The sequence below is a fragment of the Mytilus galloprovincialis genome, chromosome 5 (assembly GCF_965363235.1).
Source record: "Mytilus galloprovincialis chromosome 5, xbMytGall1.hap1.1, whole genome shotgun sequence".
NCBI classification, from domain to species: Eukaryota; Metazoa; Mollusca; class Bivalvia; order Mytilida; family Mytilidae; genus Mytilus; species Mytilus galloprovincialis.
This window is the reverse complement of record NC_134842.1, coordinates 94103267-94126256: the sequence shown is the minus strand read 5'-3', so window position 1 is coordinate 94126256 and position 22990 is coordinate 94103267. Positions and strand designations below refer to the sequence as shown.

General features: G+C 32.4%; 1 protein-coding gene across 1 annotated transcript; it reads right to left on the bottom strand.

Annotated features, from left to right (window-relative positions):
• Positions 1-439: 439 nt before the first annotated feature.
• On the bottom strand, positions 440-22842 carry LOC143076757 (uncharacterized). The gene is made up of 5 exons (XM_076252623.1): positions 22774-22842; positions 17516-17795; positions 11573-11802; positions 8096-8495; positions 440-3744 (listed from the first exon to the last, which is right to left on the bottom strand). The coding sequence occupies exons 2-5, from the start codon at positions 17730-17732 to the stop codon at positions 827-829; spliced, it is 3765 nt and encodes a 1254-aa protein (XP_076108738.1). The 5' UTR covers positions 17733-17795; positions 22774-22842; the 3' UTR covers positions 440-826.
• Positions 22843-22990: the final 148 nt, after the last annotated feature.

Genomic DNA, 22990 nt, shown 5'->3' with positions numbered 1-22990 from the left:
TCCCCTATGGGGAACATACAAATACATTTCAATTACACTTGTTATATTCAGGAAATAATAGGTGCAAATAATAAATTGCCAGACCAGGTTATGAATTATCCCCCCTTATGATGTATAAAATTTCATACAAAAATATGTTTATGCCACTGACATGTGTTGCAAGACAAAATAATCTATGCATGCTATGGTAAATTTAATTAAGGAATGACTATAATATTTTTTCTGTCTATGAATAAATAACATAAACAACTTGGTGCACACTGAATAACGTGCGTATTTAACAGTGTGCACCACATTTTTTATGTTATTTTGAATAGACAGAAAAAAAATTACAGTAATTTCTTAAAATTTAATTCCAAATCCCATTTCAAACCGTAGAAAACCAGGAAAAAACGTTGATGACGTCACGGTCACAAGACTAAATTATGTCTATTGGCTCATAACAAAATAACGTCAGTCAATCAGAAGACGCATTAAATCCAAAATTAAATTATTTAGAAATATCAAAACTGACCAAAAATAACTTACACCAAATTGCAAGTCTAACTGTCTAATGAGCTATTAGACAGAATTTTATTTCAAAATCTAAAACTAAGCAACATGGTTTTATTACACAGAATGTTTTTAACAATGCATAACAAAAGTATTTTAAGAGTTATTTTACATATTAGGAATGACTGTAATATTTTTTCTGTCTATGAAGAAATAACATAAAAAAAACTTGGTGCACACTGAATAACGCGCGTAGCGGTTTATTTAACAGTGTGTCCCATTATGACAGGTTAATTTTGTTTAATTATATCATAAGTTGAACAGTTCTATTGATCTATTTTATCATGTTCACCGAACTTCTAATGTATATTATTTCTATTTTTTGTAACAAATGTGCAATATTGGTATGCTTTTCTCTGCTTGCAATATCTAGTGGTGTTAGTCCTCTGCATCTAATGTTACAATCAGCTTCATGTTTTAACAACAATTCAACAACCTTTACATGACCTTTATAACAAGCTATAAATATGGGGGATTCTCCTGTTCCCGCACACTTATTAATGTCAGCCTTATTGTTTATTAACATCTGTATTACTTCAGTATGTCCTATCTCACAAGCAATTAACAGAGGTGATACTCCAATATCTGTACACTTATTAATGTCAGCCTTATTGTTTATTAACATCTGTACTACTTCAGTATGTCCATTCTCACAAGCAATGGCCAGAGGTGATGCTCCAGTATCTGTACACTTATTAATGTCAGCCTTATTGATTATTAACATCTGTACTACTTTAGTATGTCCATTCTCACAAGCAATGAACAGAGGTGATGCTCCATTACCTACACACTTATTAATGTCAGCCTTATTGTTTATAAACATCTGTATTACTTCAGTATGTCCTTTCAGACAAGCAACGAACAGAGGTGATGCTCCATCATCTCTACACTTATTAAAGTCAGCCTTATTGTTTATTAACATTTGTACTACTTCAGTATGTCCTATCTGACAAGCAATGAACAGAGGTGATACTCCTTCATTACTACACTTATTAATGTCAGCCTTATTGTTTATTAAAATCTGTACTACTTCAGTATGTCCTTTCTGACAAGCAATGAGCAGAGGTGATACTTCCTTATTACTACACTTATTAATGTCAGCCTTATTGTTTATTAACATCTGTGCTACTTCAGTATGTCCATTCTCACAAGCAATGAACAGAGGTGATATTCCAGTACTTGTACACTTATTAATGTCAGCATTATTGTTTATTAACATCTGTATTGGTTCAATATGTCCATTCTGACAAGCAATGAGCAGAGGCGATGCTCCAGTATCTGTACACTTATTAATGTCAGCCTTATTGTTTATTAACATCTGTACAACTTCATGATGTCTATTTAGACAAGCAATGAACAGAGGTGATGCTCCATCACCTACACACTTATTAATGTCAGCCTTATTTTTTAATAATATCTGTACTACTTCAGTATATCCTTTCTGACAAGCAATGAACAGAGGTAATACTTCTTTATTACTACACGTATTAATTTCAGCCTTTTGTTTTATTAACATCTGTACTACTTCAGTATGTCCTTTCTGACAAGCAATGAACAGAGGTGATACTCCAATATATGTACACTTATTAAAGTCAGCCTTATTGTTTATTAACATCTGTACTACTTCAGTATGTCCATTCTGACAAGCAATGTACAGAGGTGATACTGCAGTATCTGTACACTTATTAATGTCAGCCTTATTGTTTATTAACATCTGTATTACTTCACTATGTCCATTCTGACAAGCAATGAGCAGAGGTGACACTCCAGTATCTCTACACTTATTAATGTCAGCCTTATTGTTTATTAACATCTGTACTACTTCAGTATGTCCATTCTCACAAGCAATGAACAGAGGTGATACTTCATCATTACGACAATGGTTTACATTACTGTTACAATGATATAAGCACCATGCAACCAGATTAATATCTCCTATATAACAAGACTGTATTAATGGAGTGCTAATGTTTTGTGTGTCATAAACACTTGCTAATTGTTTCTGTTTTGATATTTCTAAATCTTTTAGATGTACAAGTATTATTTGTCTGAAGATTTGATCATCCATATTGATGTTACAGAAGACATTTACTATTTTTCCTCTAAACCAGTCATATATCAATCTATTTATATACATTTGCTGATATCGTTCTGATACATCTATTAAAAATTTATCTCTTTTGTATTTTTTTTCCAAAACAAACCTTTCACGAATAAAATGACTTGAAGCATTATTAATTAAACAATAAATCATAGTGCTGCCAAAGTAAAAAGCAAGAAAATCAAACAGCTTGTCATGAATTGTTCTGTACACTTCACCATCCTTTCTGATAAACGTTTGAGTTAGGGAATCCAGCGCATCACGAAGTACCAATCGTGAAGTTCCTTTCACCACTTTACAAGCTTCATATGTGTTCTTTATAATTGTTTTGATATCTTTATCGACATCTTCTGTGAGCCATTCTTCTTTAACATGATTGTTAAACATGACACACAGAGCAAGTGCACAGTATTTGACATGTCCTCCCTCCGTCTGTAACTTATATATCTCTTCTTTATAAACTGTAAATGGATTTTTAAAGAAATCTTTCATTATCAAATTTTTGTTTTTGCTGTACAATTGACATAAAAGAGGAAAACAGTCAAACATGTCATAATATTCCTTGATCTTAGAGGCATTTGATTTCAAGTAAAGTTCAGCAATAGATTGTTTTTCTGTGTCTGACAAGCGTTTATCTTCTGACAAAAGATTACACTCACAGGACTGATCTACAGATAAAGATTTCATTTTTTCATCCTTGAAAACTTGAAGTCTGCAAGACATGATTAATTTGACAGTTCTTTTTTCTATTAATCTTTTGATTTTTTCAATTAGATTTTTCCAGCTTTCCAACTTCATAGGATTTATGGTATATGTTCCACAAAAGTCATCAACAACAAACAGGATTTTCTTACTTGGATTGTACCACTTGATAATTTCTTTAGGGCTTGATGCCGGTAAAATAACAAAGCCTTCTTCTTGCATTTGTAGAGCAACATGACGCATCAATGATGATTTTCCTGTTCCCGGGCTTCCGGTGACAACAACACAACCATTTTCTTTGATATATTTTAATACACTCTTTGCTCCATTTGTTTCTATAAACATTTTGTCATCTTCTGTCCAAGTTTCTAACTCCTCTTCAATTTGACCTAAAAAGAAATAATTTGATTTTTCTTTAAAATTTACAATTATGTACTCATATACCTTATAAAATTTATAGAACTTAAGGACTTGAGCTAACATGATCAATGTTATTCCTCAATAAAAGATATGATGTGTTTTTGATCCAAATAATATCTTTTTATAGAAGAAGCATTCTGTGAGTATTGCATGGCAAGATAAAGTCCCCTACCGGTTAAAAAATTATTGTATTGAAACAAAATTCTAACTTGATCTATAATATGTCATGGGGTAAACTATATTACAAATATCAAGTAAATATCTTCAAGAATGACGGAAAAAACGTGAGGAAAACCGATTATTTTAGTCATGTTAGTGCATTTTCTGAGTCCCAAAGACCATTACTCTGCACGAAATCATCAGACCGGAACAAAATTCAAATTTGAACTGTAATTTGTCATGACAAGAGTGCACATGCTGCAATGTATCGCTTTCTTTTCTAATCATTATTATTATGTTGATAGTTCTAAATAGAAAGCTTTACTACAAGTATTATATGAAGTTAACTTGATCTAATAAAATGAGGTCAAGGTCATGTAAACCAGACAAAAGATACATGCACGTACTACAATTATTCAATACACTAAGTACACCGTGTATCATCAGTACAGCGGATATAGGTACTAACCAAGAAGGCTTGGTTCATTTTGAACTGAAACGGTAACGAAAATCTTTGTTTTGTTTTATCAACGTTCGATGTACATTCCTCAACATCTGAAATTCCTGCAGGCAAATAATCTTGCATCGTTTTTATCTTATTTATAACACAACATGATATTCTAATAAGAACAATTAACTTGTACATGCGCAAAAGTTGTGAAATCTAACACTAACTTTCAATTTCGATACAGTTGTTGAGACATTTACATGTTTTATCAGAAATAAAGCTATTACCATGATTACAGGGCAAAAGTAATAGTTACCAATCATAACCCTGTGATAAAACATGTGATTTCGTATTTCCTGAAACTGTTTGGGTAATAAACGAGTGTGAAAATTTAGTATTTGTTTACAGCAACTTATTTATGCATCGTAAAGAAGATTCATGTGGTCAGCTTAACTCTGTACACACCACTTCTTTTCGGAATAAAATATCGAAAAATAAGATTTCAATGTCAATTATTGAAACAGCTTTACTTATTACCCACACACAGTGGCCTTCCATCAGAAAAAGAGTTGCAATGAATATAGAATTATATCGGATGAGACAAGCGCCAACTTCTTTGACAAGTATTTGCACATGTTTTTTAGTAATCATTCTTGTTGTGGGAAAATACTGAGACATCTCTAATTATCAGCATACGACCAAATCATTTCTTCAAATTAGATTGAAGTGCCACTTGCACTTGTATGACTCAAGCCTTTTTCAACTGATTTTTATAGTTCGTTATTATGTTGTACTGTTACACCACTGTCCCAGGTTAAGGGGGAGGGTTGGGATCCCGCTAACATGTTTAACCCTGCCACATTATTTATGTGCCTGTCCCAAGTCAGGAGCCTGTAATTCGGTGATTGTCGTTTGTATATGTGTTGCATATTTGTTTTTCGTTATTTTTTTTTATAAATAAGGCCGTTAGTTTTCTCGTTTGAATTTGTTTACATTGTCTCATCGGGGCCTTTTATAGCTGACTATGCGGTATGGGCTTTTCTCATTGTTGAAGGCCGTACGGTGACCTATAGTTGTTAATGTCTGTGTCATTTTGGTCTCTTGTGGACAGTTGTCTCATTGGCAATCATACCATATCTTCTTTTTATATTGTTATTATGTGAACAAAACACTGATTTTCGTTACTGTGTAAGGTCAAAATCGCTCACGCCCGCCCGCCCACGTACCTATATTCGCTGTACTGATGATATACAGTGAAGTATAGTTGTCCTATTGCTTATTGCTTATTTCTTTCTACGAAACAGACTTAACCAAGAAAACTTAACATTGCCTAATGAACCATGAAAATAAAGTCACCGTCAGATTGACCATGCCAGGCACACATGTACAGCTTACAATTCTTCCATACAATAAATATAGTTAACCTACATGTATTGATTATGGTTTAAGAAAAACAGACCAAAACACAATAAAATGCTCTGCTGGTTGCAGCTTGATACGACCGCAGAAGTCGAACCCTGAACAGTTGGGGCAAGTATAAACTCACAATTCAAGCTTGATACTGCTCTGAATTTGGATTGTGATTATATATTTGACACAACATAGTTTTTTGTCACAAAATGAATGTGATCTAAGAACTTTCACATATCCAAAATCGAAATACATATTAAGATTCAGCATATAAAGAAATCCCAAGAATTAAATTTTTAATGAAATCAAACAAAGTTTAATTTAGGCCCTTTTGACCTCAATGTCATGAATGTAGATCAATTTGATAACTGGGCCAAAATATCAAAAAATTAAATTCATGGTTTAGATTCAGCATATCGAAGAACTCCATATATCACGGGACCAAAATTTTTAAAAGAATCTACAGGGTTAAATACAGCATATCAAAGAACCCTAATAATTCATTTTTTTTTTACCCTTTTGGCCTCTTATTCCTAAACTGTTTGGACCAAAACTCCCAAAATCAATCCTTACCTTCCTTTTGAGGAAATAAACTATGCATTTAAATTCATAGATTCCTTGTTCTATTATACTGAAGTTGTTGTGCAAAAAACAAGAAAATGCCTTATCTAGGATCTTAATCCCTAACTGTTGGGACCAAAACTCCTAATATCAATCCCAACCTTCTTTTTGTGGTCATAAACCTTGTATTAAAATTTTATAGAGATCCATTCACTAAAACCAATGCGTCTTCGGACGATGACAATGACGACAATGACGACAACAAAGATTCCAACATCATACCAATATACGACTACACATTTTTTTTCGGTCATATAAAACTTAACACTGAGCTATGAACCATGAAAAGGAGGTCAAGGTCAAATAAAACTGGCAGACTGAAATGCACATCATAAAATATTTCCATACACCAAAAACTATTGACCTATTGCGTATATTGTTTAGAAACAGAGCACAACACAAAAACTTAATTTTAAACACTGAACCATGACAATGAGATCAAGGTCAGATGACACCATATATAGTAGACCTTTTGTATACAGTATTAGAAAACAGTATAAAACACAAAAACTTAACCATATCCACTGAACCATGAAAATGAGGCTAATGTCAAATGACACCTGTCAGTTGGACATGTATACCTGACAATCATTCCATACACCAAATATTGTAGACCTATTGCTTATAGTATCTGAGAAATGGACTTGACCACGAAAACGTAACCTTGTTCACTGGTCCATGAAATGAGGTTGAGGTCAAGTGAAAACTGTCTGACAGACACGAGGACCTTGCAAGGTACGAACTTACCAAATATAGTTATCCTATTACTATTATTAGGAGAGAATTTACATTTTTTTTAAGTAGTCACTGAACCATAATGAGGTCAAGGAGAATGGACATATGACAGACGGAAACTTCGTAACATAAGGCATCTACTAGTATATACAAAGTAGGAAGGTTCCAGATCTTCTTCCTTCTGAAATATAAAGCTTTCAAGAAGTTAGCTAACACCCCCGCTGCAACTGGATCACAATCCTTATCAGCTTTCTGCGACTGAAGTCGTAGGCTCGACAAAAATCAACAATTCAGAACTGGGGAAGTAAATTATAAATAGGACAGATTTTTCTCAAATATTTAGGGTAGATAGAGTTTGTTATGCTAACCAAATTACCCCTTTCAGTTTTTCTCAACTTGTTTTCCAGATACTAATCAAAACTGTAGTTTGCCCCCTATGTTATATTTTTAGTCATAGTTTCCATGTTGATTGCTCAGACTGGAGAAAAGGTGGCCATGTTGATTGCTTAGACTGGAGCAAAATTTCAAACTATTTAGTTGACATCTTTTACACATGATACATGAACAGACAAACTTTGGTTTCAATCAATTGAACAGTTTAACAGAAAAAGATTACTCAAGAAAAAACTTTAAGATAAAACTTACATTTTACATCTATGTTCTATTTTTCTAATGTCAGTCATGTTGGTTTGTAGAGAGGATCATCCGACACATTTATGACAACTGGCCCAGTTGTTAATTTTAGAGTAGAATGTTTTACACTTTACCTGACAACAGACAACAACAACGGACATCAAATGACAACAATAGCTCCTTTGATGCTTTAGGTCAGGTGAGATTTAAAGCCAAAAATACAAGAAATATAGTAAATATTGAAGGCAAATTCCCTTGTTCCACATGCTTAGCTATATTACTCTACAACCTTAGTCTAAATGAATATAATGTACCTCTAATGTTCCACGGTATTGGGTCTTTCAAAAGTTCTGTGACTTCCCTGTGTTCAGTCTGTAAAATAATGTGGGAAACTTGTAACTTCCTCAGATTTCCTGTCACCTCTGTGTGTTCAGTCTGTAAAGTAATGTGGGAATCTTGTAACGTCCTAAGATTTCCTGACACCTCTGAGTGTTCAGTCTGTAAAGTAATGTGGGAATCTTGTAACGTCCTAAGATTTTCCGTCACTTCTGAGTGCTTTGTCCCCAAAATATCCACTGTTTGTCCTAATTCTTTTATCTTTTCCTGTGATTGTTTGATTTCCAGCATAATTTCCTGATTTGACTGATCTAAGATTTTCACCTTTAACTCTTGGCACTCTTGGTTCATTGGCTGACCACCCAATCTACTTACTGCCTACAAAATTATAAAAATCACAGGCTCAACAAAAATCAGGGAAAAAAAAATCAATAAAAATATTGATTCCTCTTGATACTATCTTTTGATTGTAAGAAGCTTCTGTTCAAGTTTGGTAAAAATCCAGGATAGTTTATCAAATATGTTTAAAAGACTAAAAGAGGTTAATAATTACACGCATGTGATGACCTCTACATATCAGTTTACGAGACATGCAAAAGAATTGTTACACCTTTTTAGTTTTATAATAATTCCAAAGTTGTAAACAACCTAAAGCATTCAACCTAGTCCGAAATTACTCGATCTGACGTCTGACAGATTTATTCTTACGGATGGCTTTTAATATTTCTGGATGCATTTAAAGAATGGGCCCTAAGCAGTTTAATTTTTTTTATCATGGGAACCATTTTAGAATTTATTTATGTGTTTAAAAGCTTAACAGTTCTGAAACATCTTACATCGTATGCTAAGCAATTCATGTTTCTGTTTCTTGTTAAATTGCATGAAATAATTGCAATTGGACTTTCAGTAAATCAATATTTTTTTCGGATCAAAGCTCTTAAACCTATCTCCCCGGCCAACTTTTGGATTAAATTTTTGTTTGGAAATGCTTTCATTAAACACTTCAATAAAATATTTGTCAAAGTTAGCAGTAAAACCTAATAATAATTACTCATGACAAAAACTTTTCCGTTTACTTTACATGAGAATTTAAGATTTTCAAGCCTAACATGTATAAAACAGTTACGCGTGTCTAGCCAACCGCTCTCTCATGAATAAAAATCTTACTAATTTAAAATTGATTGCAACTTACACTGAAATGTTCATGGCTTGTGAGCATTTTTACTCTTCAATTTTTTTAATTTTTTTAAATTTTGTGAAAACAGTCGCAAGGTTTTCGGTTCTTTTCTTTTTATTTGTTTTTAAGCAGCAAAACCTGTGAAAACTGACATATTAAGTACACATCCGCCTATTTCGGTATGCTCCGTAATTACGATCATTCACCCATCTATTTCCCCAAATATCTAGTCTTTGTGACATAACCTAAATTAAGTCAGAAATCCCTTTTGTATATATTACTCTTTTCTAATCCTTAATTCTCTATTGTCATTTAGCCCTGAGGGGATAACATAATAATTTGCTTTACACTTATCTAAAATTGTTAAGATTGATATTAACTCTTTATCAAGTAAATTATTTATTAGGCTAGTGCTAAATATCTTAACTAATACTGAATTATAACAATTATTTGAATTCCACATTTTAACATTCTTGTATCTAAAATATACTGATTACTCAAAAGAAATTGAATTTCCTCCATTTGTATATAGCATTTGAAAAAGTGTAGGAATCAATACACAGCTAGTACATGTACTATATTACATTCTATCAAATTACTTTGTCAGGTGCCCTGCAGGAGGCAGCTTTATACGACCACAGAGAGCGAACCCTGAACAGTTGAGGCAAGTATGGACACAATATTATAGCTTGATACTGCTCTTAATTTGGATTGCGATCAAATTTTTGACATAATTTGAGTTTATGACACAAAACAAATGTCATATCTTACAAATCTATTGCAAAATATTGTGTAATTAAAGATTTCTTCTTTTATGTTTTCAAAAATTTGAAATTTGAGAAATTGGAAAAAAAAATTGAAATCCATTACCACCCCCACTTTTTATTGCAAGTCGTCCAAAACCTGACATCCCTTTATACAAAATATACAAGTTTTGTACGGGAGATAAATTCGAACATACGAAACATTGTATGTTAAATGTTTTAGAATTACTTCCTTATACTGCTTTTAAATTGTCTAAATTGTCCATTGACCAGAAATTACAAGTTTTCCCCCTTTTTTTACCCCTAATTCCAAAACATTTTGAGCCAAAGTCAATACTAACCATCCCTTCATGGTAGGGAAATTTGTGGTTTAATTTTCAGAATGATTTATACACTTACACATAAGTTATTGTTTGATAACTACAGAAATGATTATTTTGGGCCCCTTTTTTTGCCCCTATTTCCTAAACTATCGACACTATGACCCCCAAAATCAAGTCCAATCTTCCTTAAGTGGTATTGAACCTTCTTGTAAAATTTTAAAGAGATCCTCCATACGCTTAAAACACAAGTTATTTCTGTAAACTAAAAAAATGCTTGTTTTGGTCCCTTTTTGGCCCTTTATTCATCGACAATTTCCCTAATAACCCCTTGAAATCGATCTCAACCTTCTACTTATGGTATCAAACATATTATTTCAGATTAATTGAAATACTAATACGCAACTTTTTGTCTTGAAATAAGATAAATGCTGTTGTTGGTCCTTTTGGACTCCTCATTCCTAAACCTTTGAGACCATAACCCCAAAAATCAATCCCAAGCTTCCTTTTGTGGTTATAAAAATTGTGCTAAAATTTTAATGATTTCTTAAAAATTATTCAAAAGTTCTCATCCGGAAAAAATCTGTCTTCGGACAATGCTGACGACAACGATTGATACGTTTAGAAAACAAAATAAAAAATATAAAATTTAGCAATCTTTCGATTTGTAAAGAGCATATCTCAGTAAAAGTGACAGCACCAAATTAAAATTTAATCTTGGTCTGTATTAAACGGTAATTAGCATTGTGTATAAGTTTAATAATATATAGTTGAGGCAAACTAAAGTTAGAGAAGGGAAAACCAACTTAGGGACGTACAAACGTACAGACAGACAAGGGTTAAACTTAATGCCCCTCTACTACGACAGAGGCAAACAAAAAATAGTATTCAATCAAGCCTCCATATAATTCAAAATTAATGTAAACAGATTTTTTATTTAATGAATTTCACACCTACCTTTATATTTGAAAAACTAATATTTGAAGTCACTTAAGCATGACATAGGAAAAGCTCATACACTGAATTTCTTCCTGTATCTTGCTCATAGAAAATTGTGAGGAAAAACAAATACATGTTGGATCAAGGATTTTACAAGAAGGCACACATTAAAATTTACACTTGTGACAGATCCCCTGTCCCCTCATAACCTGTCAATGCTATGTATAAAATCACTGATACTTATGTAACACTTACATCCGATATATTACTCCATGCTGTATTGAAATCAGCAGTGGCCATTTTGTTACTATCATGATGAGCTAATATATTCCTGTACCATTTAATCCTTGCTAGATCAGGTCCTGGAGTTGTCTCCACTGGTAGTGGTAAACTATCAAATCCATTGATTGGCTGAGTAACAGAGGTCAGGTTTCTAATCAAGCAAATCATCAATGTTACATCAAATGTTGTGGAAACTGGCACTCCTATAACATCAAAAGTTTTACAACTAAGTGAAACTGTAAAAATCAAAAATATCAGAATCAGGTACACCTGTAACACTAAAATTATTGTAATCATCTGTAACAGAAAAACTATTAGAATCACATACATCTGTAAAACAAAAAGGTTTATAATCAGACACACCTGTAATATCAAAAGTATATAAATCGGATACACCCGTAATATCAAAAGACTTTAAACCGGATACACCTGTAATATCAAAAGTATTTAAATCGGATACACCTGTAATATCGAAAGCTGATGAATCAGGCACACCTGTAATATCAAAAGTATTTAAATCGGATACACCAGAGATATCGAAAGCTGATGAATCAGAAACACCTGTAATATCAATAGTGTTTAAATCAAATAAATCTGTAAATTTGAAAGCTAATGAATCAGGCACACCTGTAATATCAAAACCTGATGAATCAGGCACACCTGTAATATCAATAGTTTTTAAATCAAATAAATCTGTAATTTTGAAAGTTAATGAATCAGGCACACCTGTTATATCAAATCCTGATGAATCAGGCACATCTGTAAATCAAATGCTGATGAACCATGCACACCTGAAATATAAAAAGCTAAAGAATCAGGCACACATGTAATATCAAAAGTATTTAAATCGGATACACCCTTAATATCAAAAGTATTTAAATCGGATACACCCGTAATATCAAAAGTATTTAAATCGGATACACCTGTAATATCAAAAGTATTTAAATCGGATACACCTGAGATATCGAAAGCTGATGAATCAGGAACACCTGTAATATCAATAGTTTTTAAATCAAATAAATCTGTAATTTTGAAAGCTAATGAATCAGGCACACCTGTAATATCAAAACCTGATGAATCATGCACACCTGAAATATAAAAAGCTAAGGAATCAGGCACACATGTAATATCAAAAGCATTTTAATCAGATACAACTGTTATATCGAAAGCTGATGAATCAGACACACCTATAATATCAAACATTGATGAATCAGGCACACCTGTTATATCGAAAGCTGATGAATGAGGCATACCTATTATATCGAAAGCTGATGAATCAGGCACCCCTGTAATATTAGAAGCTGATGAATCCGGCACGTTTGTGATGTCGAAGGTTGATGAATCAGGCACACCTGTAATATCGAAAGCTGATGAATTAGGCACCCCTGTAATATTAGAAGCTGATGAATCCGGCACGTTTGTAATGTCGAAGGTTGATGAATTAGGCACAGCTGCAATATTGAAAGCTGATGAATCAGGCACATCTGTAATATCTAAAGCTCACGAACCAGACACACCTGTAATATCGCAAACTGATGAATCAGGCATACCTGCAATATCAAAAGCTGATGAATAAGGCACACCTGTAATATCAAAAGCTGATGAATAAGGCACACCTGTAATATCAAAAGCTGATGAATCAGGCACAACTGTAATATTGAAATTTGTGGAACCAGATACACCTGAACCCCCACAGTTTACCATTAAAGGTATAAGAATCATACACATATAACATTAAAAGTATTAGAATCATGTTGTCATGACAGTTGTAACATCAATGTTAATGTAATAAGCTATAATAGACCACTTTCGAGTTCATCCGTCACCGGTAAAAACTTGTCAATTATGCGCCCCTTTGTGACGTCATTTACCAGATAGAGGACATAACCTGTATCATTGCACGATTTACGTTCATCAAGCGTCTTAGTTATCGTCACTGTACAGGATAAACTATAAATTAAGTTTGTTTGGTGGTTATTTAATCACAATATATATCCCAATACCATCGGTGTTGAATGGCAATTATAAGAATTTAATTTGCTGCATAATTCGTGCAATATAACATAATAGTTTTCCACCATTCGCTCAACATTGGAAAAACATTGGAACAGAAGTGACGACACAACCCTAAACTCACGAGTGACGTTCACTAAAACCAAAGTTTTTGACTGAAATGCATCGAACTCAAAAGTTGTCTATTAATTACAATTTTGAAAGTTCAAAAGCATTAGAATCAGGTACACTTGTAACATCAAAAGTATCAGTCATGTACACCTGTTACATCAACAATTTAATAATCAGGTACATTTGTAACATCAAAAGAATCAGAATTAGGTACACCTGTAACGTTGATAGTATTCAATTATAATCAGGTACACCTGTAACATCAAAAGTATGAAAACCAGGTACTACTGTAACTTCAAAAGTATTAAAACCATGTACAACTGTAACATCAAAAGTATGAAAACCAAGTTCAACTGTAACTTCAAAAGTATGAAAACCAGGTCATACTGTAACATCAAAAGTATGAAAACCATGTACAACTGTAACATCAAAAGTATGAAAACAAGGTACAACTGTAACATCAAAAGTATGAAAACCATGTACAACTGTAACATCAAAAGTATGAAAACAAGGCACAACTGTAACTTCAAAAGTATGAAAACCAGGTACAACTGTAACTTCAAAAGTATGAAAACCAGGTACAACTGAAACTTCAAAAGTATGAAAACCAGGTACAACTGTAACATCAAAAGTATTTAAACCAGGTACAACTGTAACATCAAAAGTATGAAAACAAGGTACAACTGTAACTTCAAAAGTATGAAAACCAGGTACAACTGTAACTTCAAAAGTATGAAAACCATGTACAACTGTGACATCAAAAGTATGAAAACCAGGTACAACTGTAACATCAAAAGTATGAAAACCAGGTACAACTGTAACATTAAACGTATGAATATCAGGTACAACTATAACATCAAAAGTATGAAAACCAGGTACAACTATAACATCAAAAGTTTGAAAACCTGGTACAACTATAACATCAAAAGTTTGAAAACCAGGTACAACTGTAACATCAAAAGTATGAAAACAAGGTACAACTGTAACATTAAAAGTATGAAAACCAGGCACAACTGTAACTTCAAAAGTATGAAAACCAGGTACAACTATAACATCAAAAGTTTGAAAACCTGGTACAACTATAACATCAAAAGTATGAAAACCAGGCACAACTGTAACATCAAAAAGTATGAAAACAAGGTACCACTGTAACATCAACAGAATGAGAACCAGGTACAACTGTAACATCAAAAGTATGAAAACCAGGTACAACTGTAACATCAAAAGTATGAAAACCAGGTACAACTGTAACATCAAAAGTATGAAAACCAGGCACAACTGTAACATCAAAAAGTATGAAAACAAGGTACCACTGTAACATCAACAGAATGAGAACCAGGTACAACTGTAACTTCAAAAGTATGAAAACCAGGCACAACTGTAACTTCAAAAGTATGAAAACCAGGTACAACTGTTACATCAAAAGTATGAAAACAAGGTACAACTGTAACATTAAAAGTATGAAAACCAGGTACAACTGTAACATCAAAAGTATGAAAACAAGGTACAACTGTTACATCAAAAGTATGAAAACCAGGTACAACTGTAACATTAAAAGTATTAGAAAAAGGTACATTCGTATCATCAAAAATATTGGAATTAGGTCCACCTGCAACATCGAAAGTATTAGAAAAAGATACACACACTTGTAACATAAAAACTATGAGAGCTTTATTAACAGTCCAGGCAATTACTGAAAACATTAAAATGAAATATTACACAAATCTGTAATATTATTGTTTTTTCTTATTCAACATTTGTATTAACATATTTAAGGGAATAGGGATTATCTGGCATTTGTTAATACAAATGAATTACACCATGTCAAGATATTGATTTTTTCCCCTTAAATTTAGCATATTGCAACATCTAAAACAATATTTAACACAGTCAGATAAACACTGCCAGACAGACAAGGAAACCCACCAATCATACTACACACCAAATACACTTGACATGTTGCTTATAGTATTTGAAAAATGTTGCATATGTCATATTGTTTCCCCTTTATTGCTGTAACGTTAACATTGGATGGATTAATACTAATTCTAATATGACGTCCTTATTACGCTTTGTAAACAAAGCCGTGTTCTAATGAGCAAAAAATATGTTTGACACACGCGTACGAACTTACTGTTTATATTAAAGTTATTTCCATCATTATCCTTTGAAATATATACGTATAAGCAGCTAGCATAAACTTTTATTATATTTTTTTATGAAACAACCTTTATTTATCCTGCTCGTAGCTTTTAAACTTATCAAATATGAAATGCAATGCCCAGACTCCTTTTGTTTTAACGGTAATTTCGTACGCTTCGACCTATAAAAATACTGTATTTGTCCTATAAGAATCTAAATAATTCCTTCATGTCATGCTCTATTCTCATTTTAACATGGGTAGGCATTATATTTGACCACATTTTACACCTCGCTAACGCTCAGTGTAAAATATTGACAAATATAATGCCTACCCATGTTAAAATGAGCATAGAGCATGACATGAAGTAAGTATTTCTTATTAATATTGGACAAGCATCAATTTTTTGCTGATAGCAAATTGCTTAACCAAAACAGAACTATAAGTCAAGCTTCAACTGTCAGTGAGGGGTTATTACCTTATACAGTGTTTTGTATTTATTCATGCTTATTTGTAAAAAAGAACTATTTTGGAGAAAGAGTTTTATCCCTTAGACATCCAAAATTGTTGAACTTATGTTTTGTTTACTTAGTAAAAAGAAATATTTTCTTTTGCTGTAAAGCTGTAAATGAGTGTTTAACTGTGTGTCATGAATAGTTACATCTTCACTATTCATTAATGTACAATTTCATAGACAATGAAAATCTCATTGGTCAGTTATCATTTACAAGCCTACAGGAAACAATTTTTGGAGGCCTTGCACAGTTACTAAATTTACTAAAACTAGATTTCATTGTTTATTTCTTAAGGTAAAAAATGAAACTGTAATCAGAAAATTATTAGCAAAACAGAAAAGAAATTGTATAGGCATGTCTTGAACAACCAAAACTTGAGAATTTAAGATGTTGCTAAAAAAATACTCATATTTATATACATAATTTTTAAGAAAATTAAGAGATTATTCATCAACATGACTTGTATAAGTATTTCCATGACTGACTGTACATGCTGTAGGAAGGAGTGTGACTCCATCAAATTAGAGTCAAGTTTAAAGTTCAATTAAAGTTTGAGCTTGAGTTGAAGTTTGAGTTTAAGTTTTGAGTCATGCTTCGAATTCAAGTAAGATAGAATTTGAGTTAGAGTAAGTGTTATATTTTTTGTTAAATCTGAGTTTGAGTTGCATATCCATTTTGAGTTCACCTTTGAATTAAATTTCAAGAAAGAATTCCAGTATTTCGTATTTTAGTAGATTTCAAATGCAGATCCAGAAATTTCCTACAGTTATAAGTATAATAACATTTCTTCCAATTAAAAGCCCGTCTCAAGTTTTAGTAATAATTCAAGTTAGAGTACAGTTATATTTCGAGTTAGAAATAAATTTTAAGGTTCAAATGATGTTATTTTCATCATTTCATCCCATTAAATAATTATTTTCTGTATAAACTTTGGTAAAAATTTAAAAAATAGACCAGGCATACAACAGTATGCATCATCAGATGTGGTTGGTATATTATGCAACTAAAACAGGGAGAAGATAGAAGCAACTGTTTCAGCAGAATGCATTGCTAGATGTTGATACCACATACATTCCATATAAACCATGTTAAACTTAAATTTATTATTGTGGGGTTGCTACAGCCATATACACATACCATTTCTTGGAAACAAAAGATTCCACTGAGCCTGGTTCAAAACCCTGTTTTTTTTCAAGTCATAAAGAGTGTTGTAGTTTTTATTCAGCGTTGAAGGCAGATGAGAAGGTGGGAATTCTCTGTCAAAATAAATACGGACTGCTCTTGGGGACACTCCTTTCAATAACAAAGCTAATCGTACATAATTCTCTTCTTCTTCCAGGAGGGGTGCCATCATTCTAAAAATCTTTCTAGTAGCAATTGAAATCTATATCATTGTTAATTTATGGTCCATGATGTCCTGAAAAATGAAAAATAAATTATATACTTGGTGCTTTAAAATAGTAAAACTTTGAGCATTGAGAACTTCACAGTTTTGCTTGGATTTGAGACTATCGACTTGTATGACTAGGGACCAAATGGCAAGGATTCAAAGAGCTATAGGTCACCACAATTGTATGACCAAAACGGATATGCTGATGTTCGTTTAGAGCTGAAAAATTTGAAAACGTGATCAAATTTGAAACAATTTGAACAATCTTTAACCACACATTGCCCAAGCTGCAGATTACACTATTTATCTCACTACTTTTACTTATCAATGTGGACGAGTGAACAAAAACCAAAAATGTAAAGTCTTAGATCAGCCAGGAAATAAAACATGTTAATTTAGGAGTAAATTCGGATTGCCAACTCTTATTTCTAGTTAGTCTGACTTAAAGAAACATGACATCAGTACCAGCTCATGGAAAAGGGGATACAGTTCATTCTAAAATACTTAAATACAAGGAATAAATAGTTTTTAGTTTTCTATAGAGTTCTATAAAACCCAAAAGGACGTTACAAATAGTACTCATTTTGATTTTCTACGAAAAAAACAAGGAAAATGGGTAAATTTCCATTGAATATTTGGACGGGAAACATAGAGCGCATACGTCGATAAAAAAGATCTTTGACAAGAATGTGTGTAAAGACATTTAACATGTTTCGCTTGAATATTAAAGTTGGCGACGGCTGCGCTGTATGTTTTCTGATCATAAACTTGGCTTAAATCCTGCCGTTTTTGACGAATTTCACCCAAATTCATTACTTTGACCTAACTCGGATGTAAAACTCAACGCTTCAGAATAAAACTATGACAGAAATTGTTCTAAAAAACTTTCTCGCATATATTTCGGTCAACTTGAAGCATTTTTTTTCTTGTAACATTGAACTTTATAATTTGGGCCAAATATGACCCTTACCGAACTTACTCCGTTACAGTCGGAAACCCGGTTGAAACAGAACAAAAGAATCGAAGCTCTCTGTTAGAGAAGGCGATAAATGCTTACTCAGTCTATGGATGGTGCGATACGATAAAAACTTTTCTTATATCAATGAGCGATATTGTCTTATATCAACGAATTGCATTGTGGGAAATTCTCAGTATAAAGTAATGATTCTTTTCTTAAAACAGGCTGACATTTAAAAAGACATACGTCTGCTGTATAATTTCCATGAATTATTTTTAGTTATACCAAGCAAGGTGTATTTAAACGAGAAAATTGAATTGTTGAATAAATGCGATTTATCTTTTGTATATGTACAAATTCAATTAATGTCATGTAGCAAATTATGTGGAATGCAATTGAGATGAATTCAATTGTTGGATAAGCCAAAATCGCCTATAAGTCAAAGATACTGCTATATTTTAAAATATCAATGCGATGTTTGTCTTATATCATAGCGATTTTTTTTTATATAAAAAAATTATGAATGCGATACTTTTCTAATATAACTGTTATAGTTTTCTAATATAAAATTGATACGATAACACGTCACAATCCATGTCAAAAGAACCGCAAACATAATTCACAAACTTCATTCATGACCGGCTTAATGTTTGAAGATCAATATCACTAAAATTTCGTATCTGTAACAAAATTAACGCTAACACGTTTTATCACTTTAAAAATGTTGCTTGACCCTATTGATATTTGAAAGTGTTAACAACCTGTTCAGTCTATTGTTTAAATCTTATTGGTTTAACCGACTAATTCTGTTTGAAGTGATGATGCAATGGTGAAATTTAAATGCGGTTGTAAATAGACTACCAACCTATTAGATTCTAATATAGGTCCAGTGGCCGATCAATGTATTTGAATTGGTACATATAGTTGGACCCCACCCCCTTATCCTAGGTTTCGAACCCCCTTTTGAAAACGGCTGGATCTGCCCTTGAGGTCACAGTGCTATAGCCTATCCACATGGGTAGTATCGAAACAGACAAAAACTAGATATGTCAAAGCAACACGAATTGTCCCGTCTTAAAATGTTGAAAAATCTGCAATTTCAATAACAAATGTGGACACACATATGATGGTAGTCTCACATGCCAAAAATCAGCTCAAAATATAAAAGCGTATACAAAAAGATTCAGTATAACTGTGATTTTTAACAATTTTCGAAGTTGTTAACACTTCATTTTTGCCAAAATAAGCGGAGCAAAACAATTTCAAATTTCATCTGCAAATCATCATAGTCCAATATCTGAAACCATTTAGAAAAAAAGTCTGTATAACTTAGATCTTTAACAATTTATCAAAGTTTATAGCCCGTAATTTCGACAAAAATAAGCCAAGCAGAACAAAACTTAAACTTGATCTGTAACTCATCATGGTTAACTCACATAACAAAAATCAGCCCAATATATGAAGGCGTTTAAAAAAACCTCTGTATATTGGTTTGTTACGAATTCGAAATGACGGAATTTCGAACAAGGGTAAAGCTATATGGCACCGACAACTTCGTTGGGAACCATACATATCATTACTTAAAAAAAACATTCTTTCAAACAGTTCAATCCAATACAGCTCCAAACAACAATAAATATTCAAATGGTAAAATAAATATTCCAAACAAATTAAAATGTACAAATTCTGTTGAAGGCCGTACTTTAACCTATAATGGTTTACTTTTTAAATTGTTACTTGGATGGAGAGTTGTCTCAATGGCACTCACACCACATCTTCCTATATCTGAATTCTGATGTTTCGAACTTTGAAGATACCAACTGAGTAGCCTCAGACTATAAATTGAACAACTTCAGATACAACGAAAATCAAAAATCTTGTCAAACAGAAATTTTATTTATTATTAACATAGAAAACATATATCAAAGACTTTCCCCGTTGGTAAATCGATATCACTATGAACATAATCAGCTCGCCGCCTGGACGCTCTTTTACATCGCGATGACCGTGAGAGCATTCCGTTGCTTTGTTACCACAGATATTTGACTTCCGTTTTTGACTAGTAATCGATCGTATAGATAACAATCCGTATCGTTTGTTATAAATTCATTTCAGTCTTCAATGAATACTAAAAAAAAATGTTTAGAAAACAAATGAATAAGATGTAAATGTATGTTGACGTTAGAAATGTGTATATATTTTTTCTATATTTATACATTTAGATCGTTCAGTGCTGTTTATTTGGTATTTTTATTGACGTAATCGTTCTTGTACCATCATAACTGTCGTTACATTTTAAGCTTTAGAAGTGTGTTTGTTCATATTGCACTTAACAAAAGATTCAGCACCCACCTGACGTTTTGAAGGACAGGAAAGCAGTTATTTATAAAGGGTTTATCTGATATAAGATTTATAAATATATTAAGAAGATGTGATGAGTTCGATTGAGAGAACTTTCCATCAAAGTAATAGTTTGTTTTAAGTAAACCATTATAGATCAAAGTAGAGCCTTAAACTCGGAGCCTTGACTCTCAGCGAACACCACGCTATATAGGAACCAAAAAAATATTTGTGTTAAACCACTCAAACATGCAAACCAACAGTCTAATTTGTATAAAAAAAGGAGATTCAAAAATGCACAGGTCAAATTTTGTCGAATCAATCTGAACAAGGACAGTATGATTCATCTTTGTCAAAAGTTAGTTTCATTGTTTTCAATAAAGAAAGTCTTCCATGCATGCGTTGCGAGCATATCTGATATATATTATTTCGGTGCGCTCATTATAAATTTGCTAAATGTTATATATATGTGAACAATGATTTTGATACTTAGCTATTTGATTACGACATTGTTTATTAAACCCTATCGATACATTTTTAAATTTTGAAAATGGTGGCTTGAACCTGGTTATATTGCGCTCAACCTGTCACGTGTATGACAGTATCATCACATTCTGTCATATTTACAACGATGCATGAACAAAACAGACATAATAGGTAAAATTGTCAAAATATGGATACAGCAGTCAAATATCAATACTAATAATTACTAATATCAATATTACAAAAACACCGCTATGATATTTAAAAAGTATCGCATTGCTTATTTATATATATAAGAAAAACACAGCACTTCAAATTTTACACGGACATAAACTTTAGCTTCTAACAAACTTCTGAATTTATATTTAGACTCAATTGTTGTTTATATTTGAACAATAAGTTTTAAAAATAGTACTTTCATAATTTTTCGTTGCCGAAAATAACATTTTCCGCATGGAATGTCTGTCAATCAGAAGTCGACTTTGCCTTAAAGTTTAAACCTAATTGATCAATTTTAATTTGTTTCTTAGAAATGTTGTTAAAACTTATTTCAGTACAATAGAAATGACTACTGAACTAATTAAACCCTTGGTGACTGATAGCGGTATCAACACAGTTTTGTAAGTTTTTCACTTATGATCAAAGTGACCATTCAAATTATTGATAAAACTATTTAAATTGAAAACAATGGGGCCAGGGATGTTGTTTTTTTTGTTGTATTTTTTTCATCAACATCATTGTCATATATTAGTACCATATCAAGTTTAATCGTTTGATTCGTCGTTTTTACCCCATCATGTTAATTACGGCTTACTTATTTGACCTCATAATTTTAGCGGGATAGATACTAAATGTAGTCAGCTGTACATATATCAGAAAAACATACACTATTCCACATCCTTTTGTCACATAATTGATATTATCAATATTTTTAACCAGTTGCGGGTCGACGGGTTTAAACAGAAAGATTTTGAAAGTAAAAAAGTGGTGAAACTTTTAATCAGTATTAACCAAGACGACAATAAAAATCAGACAAAGACACTTTAATTCAATTACGCATCCGCGGTTGTATTGTAGTAAATGTTATTTTGACGAATGAAAATCTGCTTCAAAACTTAATCTTCTGTCCTAGCAAGTGTATATAAGGAGAACATAAAGTGTTATGAGCTATGATGCAAATATGCGTAGAATTACACTGCAACGGCTTCCTAATTAAATATTTACCTTTGTGTGTTGTTTCTTTAATTCATTTCAGAACACCGCCCACCTGCTTTAACAAACGTAGTGTAAGGCATGTGATCAACTGATAGCGTTATACTTATTGACATTCGGGAGATACGGTGAAGCTGATTAGGACTATATGGCAATACTTTATCAACTTGTCGTTGAATTGGTAGATATAAACGAATAAAGAGGGCATCCAAAGGGGAAGTTGTGTAAT

Coding starts and splice junctions, on each gene's coding strand:
- LOC143076757 (XM_076252623.1), bottom strand. CDS start 17,732: ATGATGGCACCCCTCCTGGAAGAAGAAGAGAATTATGTACGATTAGCT. Junction 11,803..17,515: donor TCTTTTGTTTCCAAGAAATG/GTATGTGTATAT, acceptor TTGATGTTATAG/GAGTGCCAGTTTCCACAACA. Junction 3,745..8,095: donor AATACCGTGGAACATTAGAG/GTACATTATATT, acceptor ATTTCTTTTTAG/GTCAAATTGAAGAGGAGTTA.